General features: G+C 56.0%; 1 protein-coding gene across 1 annotated transcript; it reads left to right on the forward strand.

Annotated features, from left to right (window-relative positions):
• The first annotated feature begins 472 nt into the window (after positions 1–472).
• FBXO42 (F-box protein 42) lies at positions 473–16,695 on the forward strand. The gene is made up of 10 exons (XM_035119480.3): positions 473–836; positions 7,506–7,799; positions 8,133–8,249; positions 9,127–9,261; positions 11,941–12,094; positions 13,189–13,299; positions 13,418–13,514; positions 14,000–14,056; positions 14,532–14,648; positions 15,433–16,695. Exons 2-10 carry the CDS (start codon positions 7,526–7,528, stop codon positions 16,570–16,572), a joined length of 2,202 nt encoding a protein of 733 aa, XP_034975371.1. The 5' UTR covers positions 473–836; positions 7,506–7,525; the 3' UTR covers positions 16,573–16,695.
• The last annotated feature ends 1,549 nt before the right edge of the window (positions 16,696–18,244 follow it).

An 18,244-nucleotide genomic window follows, 5' to 3' on the forward strand; every position in this document is an offset into this window, starting at 1 on the left:
CTGGAAGCACTTGCTTGGTGGCAGGATAGTGGGTTGGAGGGATCTCCTGCCTGACTCAGGACTCTTCTTTCTAAGAGCATAAGGAGATCCCTGCAACTCGATCAGCTCAAAGGAGGCCCACCTAGTTCAGCAATATTTATGAACAATGGACAACCCGGCCTCCGGAAAGCCCACAAGCAGGACCTGAGCGCAGCAGCAGCCCTTTCTCCATTTGTGGCCTCTAGGACTCGTATTCAGAAGCAATAGTGCCTCCGACACACTTTCCGCTATGAATTTGTCTTTAAAACTATTGCCTCTTGAGGCGACTGGTTGGCTACAGGTTTCTCGGCTGACTCCGCCCCACTGAGACCCCTCCCCGTCGCCCCACATGGCGTCACAATCCTTCTCAAGATGGCGCGCGTCTGCCGACAAGGGTCCCATTAGGCTCCTCCCCTTCTTCCCATTCCATCCCTCGCCGGCGCCGCCTTTGCCCTTCCCAAGATGGCGGTCGCGTAGCGCCCTTTACGTGTGGGGGCACGTGACACTCGCTATTCAACAGGACTTTTCACAGCCGTTCCGCCGCGGGTCACGTGTCCGGCGGTCTGCCCGCGCGCCTGCGCGTTAGCAACGCTCGTCCCTCTTCGCCACCTCTCCCTCGGCCCCATCCCTGCCCTCCCCCTTTCCTCCTTCCCCGGCCGGGACGGCGGCGGCGGCGGCAAGATGGCGGCAGCGACGGTGGCCGGGAGGGCTCAGGCCCCGCGCGAAGGTGGCTTGGGCTCCTCTGGGCGCCCGCCCAGGCGGCAGGAAAGACACTGAGGCGGCGGCGGCGAGGAGGAAGAGGAGGAAGCGGCAGCCAGGTGAGGAAGGGGCTCCCTCGACTCCCCCTCCCCCTGCCACACCCTCCCCCCGCACGCGCACCTGAGCACCGGGAGGGAGGGGCGCCCCACCCTCCAGGAGACGGCGGGGGGGGGGGGAGAAGGGCTGAAGGAGCACCTCTACCGTGATCTCTTATATGACCTCTCTTATATGGGGAGGGGTAAGCAGGTAGGCAGACTCCTCCTCGCAATAGACATCCGTGGCACCTGCGGGGGGAGATGAGGAGGGAGATGAGGAGTCCCCCCCCAATCCACTCACGTTGCTTGTTTTCTCCAGGGGGAGGGGGCTTTGCCTAGGCAAGTGGGGGGGAGGGTGGGGTTGGCCCGAATGGGTTCCTGAAGGGAATGGCTCCCCTGGATATCTCCGCTCCTCCCCCCAGCGTCCGAGGGATGCCTGGACAGGCGGACCTGGCAAGGGGTTTTTTGGGAAGGGGGGGACCCTCTTTAGCTCAATTTCCAGCGATGCCTGAAAAGGGGGTGCAGTTATCAAGCGAGGATCTGAAAAGGGGGTGCAGTTATCAAGCGATGGGCGGTGTTGAGGGGTTTCCACGCAGCGAAGGCTGGGAGGGGGGTGATGCCAAAAGCCGGGGCCCTGACTGAGGCTTGGAGGAAGTTCCTTCTGGCCCAGGCAAGGCTGAGGACAGGGGCCACCTGGCCCTCCCGCTCCTTTGCTCGTCATGGAAAGGAGAGGCTGGCCCTGCCTGAAATGGCAGCCGGTATAGGGGCCCCATCGTGGGACTGGGGCCAGGCCAAGGCAAGGGCCTCCTTGGCTGGGTCTCTCTTTAAGGAAGCTGAGCTGCCTGCCCAGCAGGGGAAGGAAGCCTCCACTGCCTGCAATGGCGGCTGTGCTGAGCTGCGCCTCTCCTCTCCAGCCCAGAGGGCCCACCCCTCCTTTTTTGCCCAGGTGGGCTCAGTGTTTCCCTGCTCCGCTGAGGCCCCCAGAGCCTCTTTGCCCAACAGGATGACACAGGCACGGGCTCCTCTGCCTCAGCGCCTGCTGCTGCTGCTGCCAGAATTTGTCATGTGAAGAAGACAAATTCAGCTTTCACTTTCTTGGCTTTGCTTGTGCTGATCTGATGTGGCAGAAATGGCCCTGCTGCCGGGGAGGGGCATGTGGGTTGTTTGGGGGGGGGGATGCCTTCCCAGCAGCTATATTGAGGTTTCCCACCACTGTTATCCATAGGCACTCTTGCCAACTCCTTCTACATGGTGGCGGTTTTGAGAGTGGTACCTCCAGAGCAGGGCTTGGCACAGTGGGCCGTTGTTCGTTCGTATTAAGTGGTATTTTGTGTTAAGCGGTATCAGAGAATATTCTAGATTCTTAGCCCAAAGGAGGGGTTGATTTAAAAAAGCAAAACACTTTAGCCAAGAAATGGACGTTGCTTGTTCAAAGTGGGAAATACTGGGGGAACTTCTTGAGCAACATCTGAATCCAGCACCAATCCTAGCACACCCACTGTGAACAAATGGAGATGTCCCCACTCCCTGAACTTAACTTCAGCTGAGCCCTTGGAAGCCTCTTTAACCAGTCCAGTGTCTTGTCTCTCATGGTGGCCCAGAGAAGTCACAAAAGCAGGTCATGAGGCCACACTCCGTTGCACCTTCTTGTTTGCCGACCCACAAACTGCCTCCTGGGGGAAAGGGCCAAGGTGGCTGGTACTCCTGGGGCTGGCATCCTACATGGCATTTAACGCCCAAGTCAACATGGGCAGGACTGGAGCGTAAACTCTGAAAGGAAGCTCTGAAGTGTTGCTTTGCTTGGGCAGCAATAACTTCAACCAGAGGCTGTGAGGGACGCTCCATGGCCAGGCTCTACCTCTGCTTCTCGGGGTAAGAGAACTGTATCTCCCACTTCTTGCCAGCTGGTGCAAAGCTCTTTCCATGCACCCTGGGTGCAAATGTCAACTGTGGCGCTTTGAGGAGGGACATTGATCTCTGCGGGGTGGAGCACGCACACCCCTAGCCTCACTTTTGGAGCAAACAGGACTGGTGTTCCTCTGCTGGCTTTCCATGGCCCTCTGAGGGTTGGTCTTGGATTTCAGCTCCTATCAGCCACAGCCAATCCTTGTAGTCAAAGAGAGTTGTACTACAGGAACTTCAGGGAAGCTCAGGTTAGTCATGGTCCAAGGGCATAAGCCTCACTTCGGGTGCTAAGTGACTAAAATTCAAATCCAGAACTAACACATTTTATTGTCACTTTGCAATATTTATATACTACTTGATTGTAATAAACCTTGATGCCCATGTGAGCAGGGAGGAGAGGAAAGCACCTGCCAAAGAATTTGAGGGGAAGGACGCTTGCTTTGCATTCAGAAGGTTCCAGGTTCAACCGTCAGCACGTCTAGGTAGGACAGGGAGAGACTCCTGCCCGAAACTCTGGGGAGTTATCACTGCCAGTCAGTGCAGGCAGTACTCAACTAGGTGAACCTAGGTGACTGCACAGAAGGCAGCTTTCTAGGCTCCAAAGTTTGAACAGGATGCTGCATCCTCATTGAGGAACCCCAGAGTTGACCTGGAGACACCCTGATCGGCTTGGCATAAGGGCCCTGAAGAGAGTTTGGGGTGGGTGGGTTCCTACCACAGGGGAGGGGGACAGACATTTTCCCCTTTGTCTTGTGAGGACAGGCAGCAGGTCATTCCTTGCAGTTTCCATTTATCAAATTTGGAGATTGATAGAGTGTTTTATTTTGAATTTAGAATTATTCCCCCTCTGTCGGTTTTGAAATTTGAGGCAGCAATTATGATGAAGCACAATGCAGATGCAGAGATATAAATACTGTATATAGGAAGTTTTTGCCAACTTCAGTTGCCTGTGGCTCTCACTGTGAGGAGGCAGCCCATAATAGTTCCATCTGGAAAGGCCAACTTGTCTTGACATTTGGGCCCTGAATGGAAACAGAAGGCCTCCCGCTCACTTTCTTTTCCAGAATGTTGGCGCAGGAAGGAGGGAATTGATCAGCCAATGACAGCTGAATAGGAGGGGCGGGAAAGGGGGGAGATGTGGCCCTCAATGCCTCTGTCTGGCCCTTGGGACTCTTCCAGCTCCCACTCCTCACTGGCCTCACTTTGCCGTCCCCCCCCCCGAGTGCTTTTTGCCTGGATGGGATATGGTATTGAACTCTGATGGCACCTCACTTTTCAGGGGCATTTGTAGAAAGCGGCCTACTCAAACAGAGGCAGAACCCACATTTGTTGTTCCACCCACTTCTGCCTCTGGCCTCCCCCCCCCCCCCCCGGGATGTGGCCCTTGGGTTGTACAGCAGGAAATTGTGATCCTGTGTTCTTGTGTGTTAATTGAAACTCCTGGAAGGGAAAAGGCAACTTTGTCCCCCCTTGGATTTTCTGCCTCTTTAGATGTGAGAAGCCATTATTGGGGGGGGGGCATTCTCCTTTCCACGGGAGGCACTGGTGCCCTCTGACGATCCATTTGGTCAGTTGGCTTCTCAGCATCTCTGTTGCACCACTAAAAACCTCTGCAGCGGGGCTGCCAGCTGAGCGAACAGCCCATTTTTGCAGTGTGGGAGTGGTCTCTGGATCTGTGCCCCCCATTCTTCAGATGCTGTATTGTGTTTAGGGAGGCTTTTAATGTTTAATAGATGATTGTATTTTATTTTTCTGTTGGAAGCCGCCCAGAGTGGCTGGGGAAACCCAGCCAAATGGGCGGGGTATAAATAATAAATTATTATTATTATTATTATTATTATTATTATTATTACTATTTTTGGTTGGGAGCTGCCCAGAGTTCCTGGGGCAAGATGGGTGGCATATTATTATTGTTGTTATCATCATCATCATCATCATATCGTCCCTCTGGTCCCCTCTCCCCTGGGTCTCCTGCCCTCCATGGACCGCAGGGTTCTCACCTTCCTTGCATCATTGCAGCAACCCACTAGGGAGGATTTGACTTATCTGCCCAAGAAGCCGCTATCATGGCTCAGCAGAGATTTGAAGGGTCCTGATCCCCACCACCCCAACCCCATATTGCTGGCTGCTTTCATTGATTACGATCTTCCATCTGGATTTGAGCGGAGGAGCAGTTTTCTCCCTTGTTGTGCAGTGGTAAAGCAGGTGACTTGCTGGCTAGGTACAGCCTTTAGTTTTGCAATGAGAAACCTGTAGCCAGTACTGGGAATGAATCTTACCTGGTAGGGAAAGGATGAAAGCAAAGCCTGACTTGCATGTAGGAAGACCCTGCCAGAGAACTTGCCCTAAAATCAGCAGGGGGCAGAAGCTCTGGCTGGATTGGGGGGCTTTTTCCTGCTTTAAAACCTGAGAAGAGCCCCCCTAGAGGGGCTCCGCAGACTTTTCCCTGCAGGAGGGCACACAACACCCCCCCTTGAGGTTGTAGCTTATCTCTCCTTCCGTAAGGGCCGGCTTCTGCCTTCCGGGGGCCAGAGCAGAAGTCTCTGTGAGAGCCAGCTTTGGACTTTCCTTTCTGCCAGCCATTTGAGCAAGATGGGGGTTGGTGGGGGGCGTGGACCAAAACCTTTGCAAGCTGTCTCTGCCCCAGCAATTATAACGTCAGACAGATTCCGAGGCAACAACCGGCAATTAAGAGGGTTGGGTTTCCCCTCTTTCTCCTCCCATGAAGTTCAGGGAAATTGGGCTGCAGGCTGTTGGGCTACATGGGTTGGGGCGCCTGGGAGAGGTGCACAAACACACCCCAGGCAGGGAAAGGCTCCTGGTGGGAATGTCTGGAGGCTGGGAAGGTTTGCATTTTGAATGCCTGCCAGCCCGCCTAGAGAAAAACCTGTTAATCATAGAATTGCAGAGTTGGAAAATGAACCCAAGGGTCATCTAGTCCAACCCCCTGCATCACAGAAATTGCAACTAAAGCATCCCAGAAAGGTGGCTATCCAACCTCTGCTTAAAAACCTCCAATGAAGGTGAGTCCACCACCTTCAGGACGCCTCCCCGAGGCTGTGGCAGAAAGCATAACTGGCCAGCAGTGAAGGGAACATTTTCTTACCTGACGGTATAAAGTGCTCTACAGGAAAATAATTTGCAAAGTTTGCAGGAAGGGTTTTCACTTGCTCGCACACAGGCTGCACGATAGACTGTGCGTGCAGCTGGTATGAAGCTCACAACTCGGAAGCCTAAGAATTTATGCTTAAAAAACCCAAGTTGCTAGTCCTTACGGCTGCAGGTTCACCCTCCAGCAGCTGGTTCAAAGATGGCTGTCCTCTGGCCCCTCCTATTCGGGGGGGTGCACTTGGCAACAGGCCCCCAGCACAGACCCACCGTTGCCTCCAGGCTTGGCTTGGCTTCAAGTTATTTTGAAAAATACAAAAGAGACGTTCTTACATCAAATGTGAATCCTTGGAACTGCCAAACCCATTGTCCTTTCATCTCAAACCTGTGCATCTTCCATTAATGCATTCCTTCAGAGCTAAGGGTGTGTGCCTGGGGGGCAGAGATCCCACCCAATCCTTTTCTGAGGGAGGGGTCTTGCTCCAGCCTGGAAGGGCTTAAGGGTGTGGATGGAGACCAAGGACATAGTCAGGACCCCTCAAGGAGGGTTTTGCTTAATGACATCCTTCTTAGCAAGGAACATTCAGAAGAGACATGTGTTTTATTTAATTTAAAGATGTTGAACTCTCTAGCAAATCCTCAAGAGGGGTCTTAGCCTGTGAACCCACAGGGTTGGTAGCTGGAGCACAAACTGTTTTCCTTTTTTATGGACTAATATTACTATTAAAGCATTTCTACCCTGCTGTTCAGCCAGAAAGGCTCCCAGAGTGGTTTATGGAACAATAAGTAAAACAAGGCAGTTCCTGCCCTCAGGCTGACAGTCTGAAAGACATGACACAGAAGGAAAATTGGGTGGGGAAGGAGGAGGAAGAAAAACAAACTTAGGCACCAGTTTTGAAGTTACAGCTGAAGGAGCCCTCCTCCTCCTCCTCCTCCATCTCTCTCTCCGGCCCTTGAGAAGGGCAATGTATTTTATTCTCTAAGTGGCAGTGATGGACAGGCTCTCTCCTCTCAACAGCTTCCCCTTGTCTCAGGGGTGGTGGGGTTGCAGGCATAGCACCCTCCTTTGAGGACAAAGAGAACCCTGCTGGGGGGGGAACCAAAGCGTGAGGCTGATGAAAGCTCCCTGAGGCATGCAGGGCACTGATACTGAATGTTTGGAAGCATGGGAAGGGTGAGCTTTGTGGGATGGTTTGGGACAAGCCTGGCTGGCGTGTGTGTGTGTGTGTGTGTGTGTTGGGGAAAATGGGGAGAGACACTCCTTTTGTGACCCCCAGATAGGGTGCATTGGCCACGACCTGCACCTGAGCCATGTTGGGTGGAGGTCTCTTGATGCCCCCCAAGAGTCCTGAGCAGGTGCAGGGGACCTGTTGGGGGGGGGTGTCAGCCTCTGTGTCAACCCTCTCCAGACCTCTGGGGGTTGTAGGGCTGGCGGCTGTGCCGAGGAAATGGCAAAACTGCCTGTCGTCTAAGGTGGGGCAGAGCCTGCCCCTCTTTCCTTCTCACACATCTCTCTTGTGAGAGCAGCAGGCAGGTCGGGAAGCGAGGGAGGGAGACGGCAGCTGCCTCCGCTGTCCGCTTGAGGGCTGGGACCCTCTGGGGACCTGTGGCTGGGCCAGACTGACAGCCATGGGGTCTGAATAACGTGTGGCTTTTCTCCCCCCCCCTCTTATTTTGAAGCTGCCACGTGGAATGGTGCCATGGCCAACTCCTCAGACAGCGACGAGGACAGCTTCATGGCCGTGGACCCCGAGGAAGCTGCGGTCGACGGGGCCACCATGGAGCAGGATGAGGGGGAGCCCAGCGCCAGGCCGGAGCAAGAGGCCGAGGGCGAGGGAGGGGGCGCCCGGCTCCGCCGGTCCATGCAGGAGCTGCCGGAAGAAGTGCTGGAGTACATATTGTCCTTCCTCTCGCCCTACCAGGAGCACAAGATGGCAGCCCTGGTTTGCAAACAGTGGTACCGCCTTATCAAAGGTACTCGCGTTTGGTGGGGGAGGACAGCTGGAGTCTCCCCTGATGGCAAGCCAGGCTTCCCCGTAGTTCACAGGCCTCTCCCAAGTTTTCTAATCCCAAAGAGACTCGCCCAGAGAAACAGCGGAAGTCAGAAGCAGGCTGCGCAGAAGGTGTTTGTCCAGGGTTCTCAGTATCCTGCTCAGCCCTTTGCTGGCAGAATCAGCCACCTTGCGCTGCTTGAAATCTCAAGGGAGCTGCAAGAGGTGCCTAACCTTTGTAGTCAGGGCAGGCCCAATGTCTCAGGCAGGAAATTCCCGGCGGTGATGCCTGCCTTACTCTCTCTTCCTCCTTCAGGTGTGGCCCACCAGTGCTACCATGGCTTCATCAAGGCGGTTCAAGAAGGCAACATCCAGTGGGAGAGCCGCACCTATCCCTACCCTGGGACCCCCATAACCCAGCGCTTCTCACACAGTGAGTCCCTGGCTGCGGAGCTGACTGCAGGGCATTGGGGTGGGTGGCAGAGGCCTGCAGCCCTGGGACCCCTTTCTCAGCTTCCTTGCATGGAAGATTTCAAGGCTGGAGGTGGACTGGGGGGGCTTACCCTTGTTTTCAACAAAGAGCAGGGGAGGTGGAAGGTGGGGATTGGGAAGTGGGCCATTGGGGGGTGGGAATTCAGCCCTTTGCAGAGCAGCTGTGGGGAAGGGGAAACTTCTGGCTCCTTTGCTTCATGATTCCTGCAGGAGCCCCAGGTGACCCACAGGCCCATTCTCCCTAAGGCATCTGGTGCGGGGCAGCTAAAGTTGTAGCTGCTCCCCGGAAAGTGTGCTGCGCCAGGGGTGGCGCCGAACTGCTGCGTTAGCAGCACTAAAGTGACCTCCCTGGGACACAAGCCTGGGCAGTGTGCATGGAGGTCCTGGGCTGCCCAGATGACAAGACCCTGCTCTCGGCCTCACTGAAGTGGTCCAAAGGGAAACAGAGCAATACCTTTTGGCAATCAGATGGGCCACAAGAGTTGCTGGAAGGAGGCGTACAACGAGGGGAGGGGTGCCACCAGCCATGTCAGTAAATGGGCAGAGGAGAGATGCCTCTGTGGAGCCTGCATATTCAGAGGCAGTCTACCACTCAAGGACAGTCAGCTTATGGGGGCTCTGTTGCAGCTGAGCACTGCTTGGGGGTTTCTTCCGGGCCACAGTAAGGCAAGAGGCTACTGGGGCAGGTGGAGTCTTCTGGGGGCCAGGGGTAGGCTTGGGCCTGGCTCCTGTATCTCTCCCCCTCTCTCTCGGGGCAGGGCTTGAGCTTGCCAGGCACTCAGGGCTGGTGTTCCTTCCTTCTTTCCTGGTCCCTCCAGGCGCCTGTTACTATGATGCCAACCAGTCCATGTATGTCTTTGGCGGCTGCACCCAGAGCAGCTGCAACGCTGCTTTCAACGACCTCTGGAGGCTCGACCTGAACAGCAAAGAGTGGATCCGGCCACTGGCCTCAGGTGAGAGCAGGTGCAAGCTTGGGGTTGGCTGGGAGGAGGCTACCATCCTGGGGCCACCCAGAGGAGTTCTTGGCCAGAAACCTGGGCTGAAGCGGAGTCAGAAGGGGCCCCTTCTCATCCATGACTCTTGGTCCTGGGGTGCAGCTCCTTGAACACTAAGGAGGAGGGGAGGATGACATCCAAGGCCTTGTAGACGTTGCTAGACCTCACTTTCTCAGGAGGAAGGATGCAGAGGGGCAGGGAGGCTGGAGAGGAGGTTTCCGAAAAGTTTCCGTTCGACTTCCGAAATGTTTGGAAACTAAGGCGCGGCTTCCGATTGGTTCCCGGTTGCGCAGACGCAGCAGGAACAATAGTGGAAGCTGCGCCGGACGTTCGTCTTCCAAAAAAAGTTCGGAAACCAAAACACTCACTTCCGGTTTTCAATCATTTGGGAGCAGAACGTTTGACTCCCAAGGCGTTCGGGAGCCGAGGTATGACTGTGTAAGAATCCAGTTGTGTAGTGTGGCAGGGTCTGCACTTTGGAACTCCCTGCACCTGACATCAAGCAGGTGCCTTCGCTGTATTTTTTTTTCAATGCCTTCCCAAAGCGTTACTGTTTAGACAAGCCTGTCCAGATGCTTAGGAAGTTGAATTTTGACTTTATATATGTTTAAAAGTACCGCCGGTAAGGTTTTGTTGATTTTATTGTTTTATCTCTTTGTAAACTGCTTCGAGGGGGGTTGCAATATGCCATCTACCCAAAGCAAAAAAAAAGTGGGAGAGCTGATGGGTGCTAGTGGGGGTGTAGATGTTCCAGCAGGCAGTGGGGACATCTAGGTGACACACACACACATCCCGGTCTGGATGCTGAAATGCAGCCCAGCTGTGAGTCTCCCTTGCAATGGCAGGAGAAACAAAGCTTGAGTTGGGGAAGGAAAGCCCCCCCCCCCCCCGTAAATTGTCAGGGAGTTGCAGGCGGGGTGTCCTCAACCCCCCCCCCAAACACCTGCCCGTCAGCCTGGCAGGAAATTAGGGGTTTTTGTGATGCTTTCCCTTTCAAGAGCTGCCTGATGAAAGCATTAATTAACTTGTACAAGGAGCTGCCAACTCCTCCCCTCCCTCGACTGCTCCCCCCCCTCCACAGAAACAAGGAGGGAGTTCAATTTGCAGCCAGGCGGCCGGTCCCTCTGCTTCCGGCAAATGGGAGCAAGATATGTAGGCTATTCTCTTTTTTGGTGGGGGGTCTGCCGTGACCGCGGGGCCCCCTTGCATCCCCAACGCCCCACCCCCTGGAGCAGCTCTGCAAAAGGGCTGTGTGTTTGGTGTTTCTCCTTTTCATTTCTTAAAGCAAACCAAGAAACGGGTTCCTAGTCCTCAAGGGGGCAGACGTGGAACTGGCAAAGAGGGAGGGGCTGTGGGCAGATGTGGCCCTGTCCTGCATGCTCTGTGTTCCTCTTGCATTTTTCTTTGGGTGCAGGCAGAGGAGCAGCCTCCCCACCCCAGAAATGCTGGTTCCTCTGAAGTAAAAGCGTAGCCCTTTCACACACACAGAGGCTCTCTGCATTCCTGACTCTCTTCCCCCTCCCCGGCACTTGACAATGCAGTTTCCGCCAGGGAGGGCTATTTTTGTCCCAGCGCTGCACTGCCCTGTCCACTTCCTCTGGAATTCAGGGAGGTTCTCCAGGGAACTGTGGGATCCGTTGAGCCTGGGGCGGGGGGGGGGGGTTATGCCATGTGCCAGGCTTTGGATGGTCTAGCTTTAGGGGCCTATTTTTGCAGCCTTGCAGGCGTGAGCTGCAAATAGCCCCATCCCCAATTTTGGTCTTGGATCCTCCTTGCAACTCTGGCCTCTGACTCTCAAGGTCGCCTTGGAAGTGTTGGTGGCGCCAAGTTCCCAAGGAAGCCTCTGGGTGCCCAGTTACCTTTCCTACACGTCTCTCCTTCCCCCCCCCCCTGGTTGGGTAGGACTGAAGTATCCCACCCACCAGCCCTGTCTGCTCTCTCCATGAAAGGAGAATCCTCTGGAGGAAGAAACAGCGTCTCCTGGTTGGAGCCGCAGGCACTTTCCTCTCTCCGTGTTATCTGTCTCGGGGACATTGAGGAATTATAAAGCTGTAGAAGTGGAAGGGACTCCAAAGGTCATCTAGTCCAACCCCCTGCAGTGTAGGAATCACTGTGAACCCAGTGGTTAGGATTCCATGAACTTGCTTAGAAGCATTGGGTACCACTTCGTAGCAGCAGCTTCTCTCAGTAAAAACCACATTTGATAACAGAAATAACCCAATGCTGGCAGGATAGGTTGGGGCAGGTGGCATTTCCAGGGGGCAGAGAGCCCAGCTTCCTTGCTGACATTGGCACTTGGGCAACAGGGGAGGGGCAGCCGCAAGACTCCCCTGCTCTTGCTCAACTTCATTTGCAGACAAGATGCAGAGGCTTCTTCAAAATGGGATCTCCTTGCCTTCCGACCAGGGCTTCATTCCCATTCCACTTTGGAGACAGGCAGTGGCTTGTGTCCCCGTCGCTTGCCCAACTTCAGGCAGAACGGCAAACTCTGGCCATTGCAAATCGGGTAGTTGGGGGGGGGTGTATGTGTGTGCTGGAGGGTCAGGTCCTCGGCTGTCTTTGGATTTTTCATGTATGTATGTATCCATGGAGCCCTTTCCTAAGCGAGATCTGCTTTTCTCTCCCTCCTCCCTGCAGGCTCTTACCCTTCGCCCAAGGCGGGGGCCACCCTTGTGGTATACAAAGACTTGCTGGTGCTGTTTGGAGGCTGGACGCGGCCCAGCCCTTACCCCCTGCACCAGCCAGAGAGGTTCTTCGACGAAATCCATACCTATTCGCCCTCTAAGAATTGGTAAGAGCTGTTCAGAACAACGGTCTGCCACTCTCAAACCTTCATTTCAGGTGTATAGAATCACAGACCTGTAGATTTGGGGTCCCACGGGTCACCTGGTCCAACCCCCTGTGGTGCTGGAATCACAGCTAAAGAATTGCTAGCAGGTGCCCATCAAACCTCTGCTTAAACACCTCCAATGAAGGAGAGCCCACGAGTGTCTGATGGAGACCTTCAGAAAGCTCCTCCTGATGTTTAGTCAGAATCTCCTTTCCTGGAACTTGAATCCGTTGGTTCAGGTCTGGAGGAGCAGAAAACAAGCTGCCTCCATCTTCCATGGGACAGGCCTTCAGATGTTTGGCTATCTAAAGGGCCATCACATGGACAACGGAGCAAATCTCTCTCCTGCCCCTCCGGTGGTTTGTACACTGCCCAATAACAGCCGTCCTGCATTGATTTTATTTTTGGTTTATTTATTTTTTGCTGTGAGCACGTGAAGAATTTTTATTAACTTTCATCTATATAACCCAATTAACAAAATAACATTTTGTGGGGCAAACGAACGAAAGATAAACTGAGCCAAACCGAGGCCAGGGTGGGACGTTACGTGCGCAAGAGAAAGCGATAAAGCTGGCTATCCAGAGATCTGCGATAAGATACAGACAAGTGGGCCCAGCTGTGGGCAGACTGAGGAAGTACCACTCCCTTGGACCTGCCCACAAAAAGCACTCGCTGCTTCCAGGAACTCTTCTCGTGGTGAGACTGTTGTGGGCGAGCTGAGCGTTTGTGGGACCCTGGGGTGAGAACCCGTAGGCTGAGAGGAAGGAAGTGTGTGTCCGAAGGGAAATGAATTGATATTTATGTATATGTATCAGCAGCTCTCTATTAATGCAACATTTTCATATATATTTTTGTAATGTTTTGTTCAAATTGCCCGTCGCTGCTTCAGATTTTTGCACACCACTTGGAGATTTTAAGCAGTGTAGAAATTTAAAGATCAATCAAGGGAGGTAGGGGTGTGTGTGTGCGCGCGCACGCGCATGCATGCATGCACATGTGCACTGTTTTGTAGCTTCATCTGGCCCCTCTTTCTTCTCCTCCGGCCTCCCCTTCAGGTGGAACTGCGTGGTTACCACCCATGGACCCCCTCCCATGGCTGGCCACTCCTCTTGTGTCATCCAGGACAAAATGATTGTCTTTGGGGGGTCCCTCGGATCTCGGCAAATGTAAGTCTGTTCTTCTCCCCTCCCCTCTTCAAATGAAAAACATGATAATGTCCAACACCAATACCAAAAAAAGGACAACTTCCATATAAGGTTCTTTGCCCGTCTCTCTTTCTGGCAGGAGTAATGATGTCTGGGTACTGGACCTGGAGCACTGGGCCTGGTCCAAGCCAACCATCTCCGGGCCCACCCCTCATCCGCGAGGAGGCCAGTCGCAGGTGAGCGTCTCTTTACCCGCCCCCCTCAGCATCTCTGCTTGCAGTGAAGCCCACCAGGGGCCAAGTGTGGCAGGACACCTTCCCTTTCTTCTGCATCCCCTGCCCGCAAGAGCCCGCCAAGTCCCATCTCCGGCACCTAAAAGGCCTTATGCCAAGCTAGCCCCCTAGTCTGCCTAGCTCAGTGCCGCCTCCACTGACTGGCAGCAGTGGCTCTGCAGGAAGTCTTTCCCACTCCTGCCTGGAGATACTGCCAGTGGGGATTTAACCAGGGGCCTTCTGGGTGCCCTGTGCCGTCGGGATACAGCTGCTCCTGACCTTGGGAAGGTCTTGGGTGAGCAGCTGCCGGTGGGAGTAGGCAGAGCTTGGCTTCAGTGGGCCAGGCAGGGGCCTGACTTAATGGAGGGCAAGCCGGTGGTTTGTAGGCTCCTGGCCTCTCTGGGCTCCCCAAGACTACATACCCACTTTTCTCTCTCCCTCTCTGCCAGATCGTCATAGACGACAAAACCATCCTGGTCCTCGGAGGCTGTGGGGGCCCAAATGCGGTGAGTAGGCCGTGTTGCGGGGGCTCTTCACTCCCCCTTTCGTTCCCTTTTAAGGCTCCAGTCTACTGTAGAAGCACCCAGACAGACTCTGTGGGTGCTGTTTTCCTAGAAGCCACCCGAGACCGGCTTTCTGGCTCTCTGCTCCACTTAGGCAAAGCAAGTGAGCTGCCCTTCTTTCTGCCCGCTGCCTGTCTTTGGTGGGGGAGGAAGTGGGGGGGGGCGGTTCTGCAGGAGTAAGATCCTCATCAAAGGAGTGGGATGTTGGGCCTGTCCGGCACTATTCTGAAAGAGGCTCCTTCTGTCCTTCGAGGTCAGCACTGGCCACCTTCTGAAGAGCAAAGTCAGCCCCTCCTCATCTTGGGGGTGTCCCCAGCTGGCTCCCCTTTGCAGCCCAGAAAGAGGACCCCCTCCTGTGCCCGGCTGACCCCTCCTTCCTTTTCTGCCTAACAATGCTGACCTGCCTCCTTGCCCCCAGTTGTTCAAGGACGCCTGGTTGCTGCACATGAGTTCCAACCCTTGGACCTGGCAGCCCCTGAAGGTGGAGAACGAAGAGCAGGGCGCCCCAGAGCTCTGGTGCCATCCGGCTTGCAGGGTGAGCGGGGGGGGGGTTGGGGGGCGGCGGGGAGGAACAGCTGCCAGGGCTGCCTCTTCACCCACAGGTCTTTCAGTGTGGTGGGCTTCCTTTTAAAAAAAAATTAGAAGGGAGGGGGGGAAATATGTGACCCCATCTCGCAAGTGGGTTGGTCTGCTGGCTGAGCTGGGATTTGAACTTGCAGCTCTCAAGCCCAGTGGCAAATGTGCCTTTTAAGCACTTGTGGCACATCCATATTGTGTACCACCAGTAGCGACTCTCAGGGGCTTTAAGGCAGGGGTCCCCCAGACTTACCCGGAGGGCGGGGGAGGGCGCGCCCGTGTGCATGCGCACGCACACTTACTGGCACGGTGGCGCGCTTCCAGGTCGGAAAAAGCACCGGAAATCGTTTATGCGTATGGGCCTCCCCCGACCCAGAAGTGCACCGGAAATGACCTCTTCTGGGTCGGGAGAGGCCCATACGCATGCGCACAAACGATTTTCAGCGCTTTTTTCCGACCTGGAAGAGTGGGCGGCGGCAGCGGGTGGCGGGGGTCGTCACGGGCCGGATTGGGAGGCCAATTGGGCCGCATCTGGCCCGTGGGCCGTAGTCTGGGGACCCCAGCTTTAAGGTGAGGGCAATTCCCAGCCCTGCCTGGAGGTCCTGTTAGGGTTGAGTCTCTCCCACCCACCCCCACTTTGAGTGGGGCTCAGAGAGAGGAGGAGCCCCTGTTGCACTTCTCAGCCCCCTTGATTTCAGCAGCAGAGGGGTGATGCTGTGCCCCCGGCCTTTCTTCTCTTACAGGTGGGGCAGTGCGTGGTGGTCTTCAGCCAGGCCCCTAGCGGGCGGGCGCCTCTCAGCCCCAGCTTGAACTCCCGCCCGTCCCCCATCAGCGCCACCCCGCCGGCCCTGGGTCCCGAGGCGCGGGAATATCGCTCCCAGTCCCCGGTGCGGACGGCAGATGAGGCGCCCTGCGTCAACGGCCGGTGGGGCACCCTGAGGCCCCGGGCACAGCGGCAGACACCCTCTGGCTCCCGGGAAGGTAGCCTCTCGCCGGCAAGGGAGGACAGCTCACCCATCCTGAACGGCAGCGGGGGCTTGTCACCCGGCCCCTTGGCCACAGGGGGGGCCTCTCTGGACAGTCCCCTGCAGGCCGCTTCTCCCGGCACGCCTTCCGCCATCAAAGGACATGACCCCAAGGCCGGCCTGCCCCTGGGCCCCCGGCGAGGCTCCCTTCCTGACCAGAAGGACCTGCGGCTGGCGGTGGCTGACTTAACCTGGGAGCCGAAGCCTCCGGCCACTTCCCTGGCCTGCCAACTGGACGCTGCAGAGAACAGGACGGTCAGCCTGGCCTTCAGGAACCCTCCGGAGCAGACCAACGGCCTCCACACCCCACCCCACACGGCCAGCTCCTTGGTGGGCGCTGTCTCCCCTGGCGCCTTGAGGCGAAGTCTGGAGGCGGTGAAAGCCCTCTCGGCCAAGGGGCCCCCTACTCTGGCTGTCCTCAGCCCCCCTCTGGTCTCCTCGCCAGCGTCCCCTGGCAGCCAGAGCAGCAGCGCTAGCGGTACGGAGGCGGCGGCAGCCCCCAGCATCCCCCGGCCCGTCTCCGCCCAGGGGGACGGCCATGCCTTGCCCCCCATCGCCCGCCGGCTCGGCCACCACCCGCCGCAGTCCCTGAACGTGGGCAAGCCCCTGTACCAGAGTGTGAACTGCAAGCCCATGCAGATGTACGTGCTGGACGTCAGGGGGGCCCAGGAGCACGGGCGGGTGGCCTGGAAGGTCTTCCACAGCAGCTGTGTGGTCGGGCCCCCCGAGACCAGCCTGCACACCGTGGTCCAGGGCCGGGGGGAGGTCATCATCTTCGGCGGCCTGATGGACAAGAAGCAGAACGTCAAGTACTATCCCAAAACCAATGCCTTGTACTTTGTCCGAGCAAAGAGATAATGCAGCAGCGGAAGCGGCTCCCCCCTCCCCTCAAGACCCCCTCGTCGTCGTCCTCTTCCTCCGTGCTCTGTCAAGCGGGCTGTGAATCTGGGCATCCACCCACCAATAAAAAAAAAGATCTAAGCAACTGGCACAAATGCTCTTACCCCTCCAGGTCCCAGCATGAGCCCAAAGTGCAAAAAACCACCCTTTTTTCAGAGAGGGGTGGTGGTTCCAGAGTGGAGGGTGGTGAGCAGACCCTTCAATGCACATTGTGGCTTTCTCAACATACTTCCAACCACATAGCAGTTGTGGAGGGTTGCCAAGGGATGGGGGGGGGGACACCATTCTGCTCCCTGCTCTGGGGCTGCAGCAATGCTTGGGACCCACCTTGGATGCTTTCCCCTGACCATTATCCTTTGGGAACCCCCCACCCCAGTTCTTTCTCTTGTTGCTGTAGCCCCCCTGAAAGTTGCCTCAGGCGGCGTCTGGTTGCTGTGAGTCTCTGGATGAATGTCCCTTGGAGCAGGGTGGTTGAGATGTTCCTGGCCATGAGGAGCAGCCTGGCAGGGCGTGCTGGTCCATCACAGCAAAAGCAGCTAGCTGTCGGTTGGGGTGGGGCCAGAGCGGCTTAAAGCAGTACCAGCTTATTTTGCGGATGCCACAGGAAGGGCCCCCATTGCTAGCCCTGTGTGTGATGGGAGGGGCCTTTGTCCGTGGAGTCCTGCTGCTCCCGCATGCGCAAGAGAGTTAGCAAGCAAGCAAACCTGAAGTTTGGACCTATACTGTTTCAGTGGCTCGTGTTGCAGCCTCCCTGCCTGCCTTTCTTTTGCAGCCGCTACAGTGGAAATGGACTTACTTTGGCATCAGATTCCTTTCTGGTTCCTAGAGGAAGCACTAACTCCTCCCAGCGGCTAGGGTGGGGGGAGAGGCTCTTGTGGCTGCTGCTCCCCACCAAAGCATGCTTCCAGATTGTGAAGGAAGAGGGGCAGGATCCACACACAGGCCCCCCGGGTTCATAGCTGAGCAGGAGCACTAGGCTGCCCCCTTGGTCCCTGGCTTTGGCAGCCCTGGCAGGTGCCATCGGCGGGGGGAGTGGGGGACAGCAGACGCTTCAACAGCAGAAAGAGCGGGACAGGCCCTGGAGGGAGCAGGAGGCAGCTCTGGGGGCTGCATGTTGAGCAGAAACTCCCTCTGATGTGATGAAAAACTACATATGTAGTTCACTCCCATCTTTCCATTGCCAGCAATAATACGAAGTGGCTTCTAGAGGTTTTCCAAAAGTGCTCCAGGCCAAAATTCAGGCCAGCCTTCACCCCAGATGGTGGGCAGTTGGGAGGGCCGTCCCTAGAGGCCACTGGCTGCTCTCGCTGGTCTATGTTTTTGCTTCTGGCCACCCTGCCTTGCCGGATGTCCCGAGCGCTTTTCATCTTCCCTACTTCTAGGACCAGAAAGGATAAAAAGAAAGCTCCATACATTTCCAAGCTCTCTTTTCCTGGCTCTGCATGCTGGGTAAGGCAGGAATGGGGTGGGGAGTCCAGGATCTACCACCCCCACCCCATATGATACCAGCTGATTGAAATCCCACCTTCCTGAGCTACACGACTGCCTTAAAACATGCTTTTGACTTGACAGAAGTGGGGCATGAACCCCCTCGCCCTCCACCTCCAAAGCACTTGGCAAAATTTTCCTT

This window comes from Zootoca vivipara, chromosome 6 (genome assembly GCF_965207765.1).
Source record: "Zootoca vivipara chromosome 6, rZooViv2.hap1.1, whole genome shotgun sequence".
Lineage (NCBI taxonomy): Eukaryota > Metazoa > Chordata > Lepidosauria > Squamata > Lacertidae > Zootoca > Zootoca vivipara.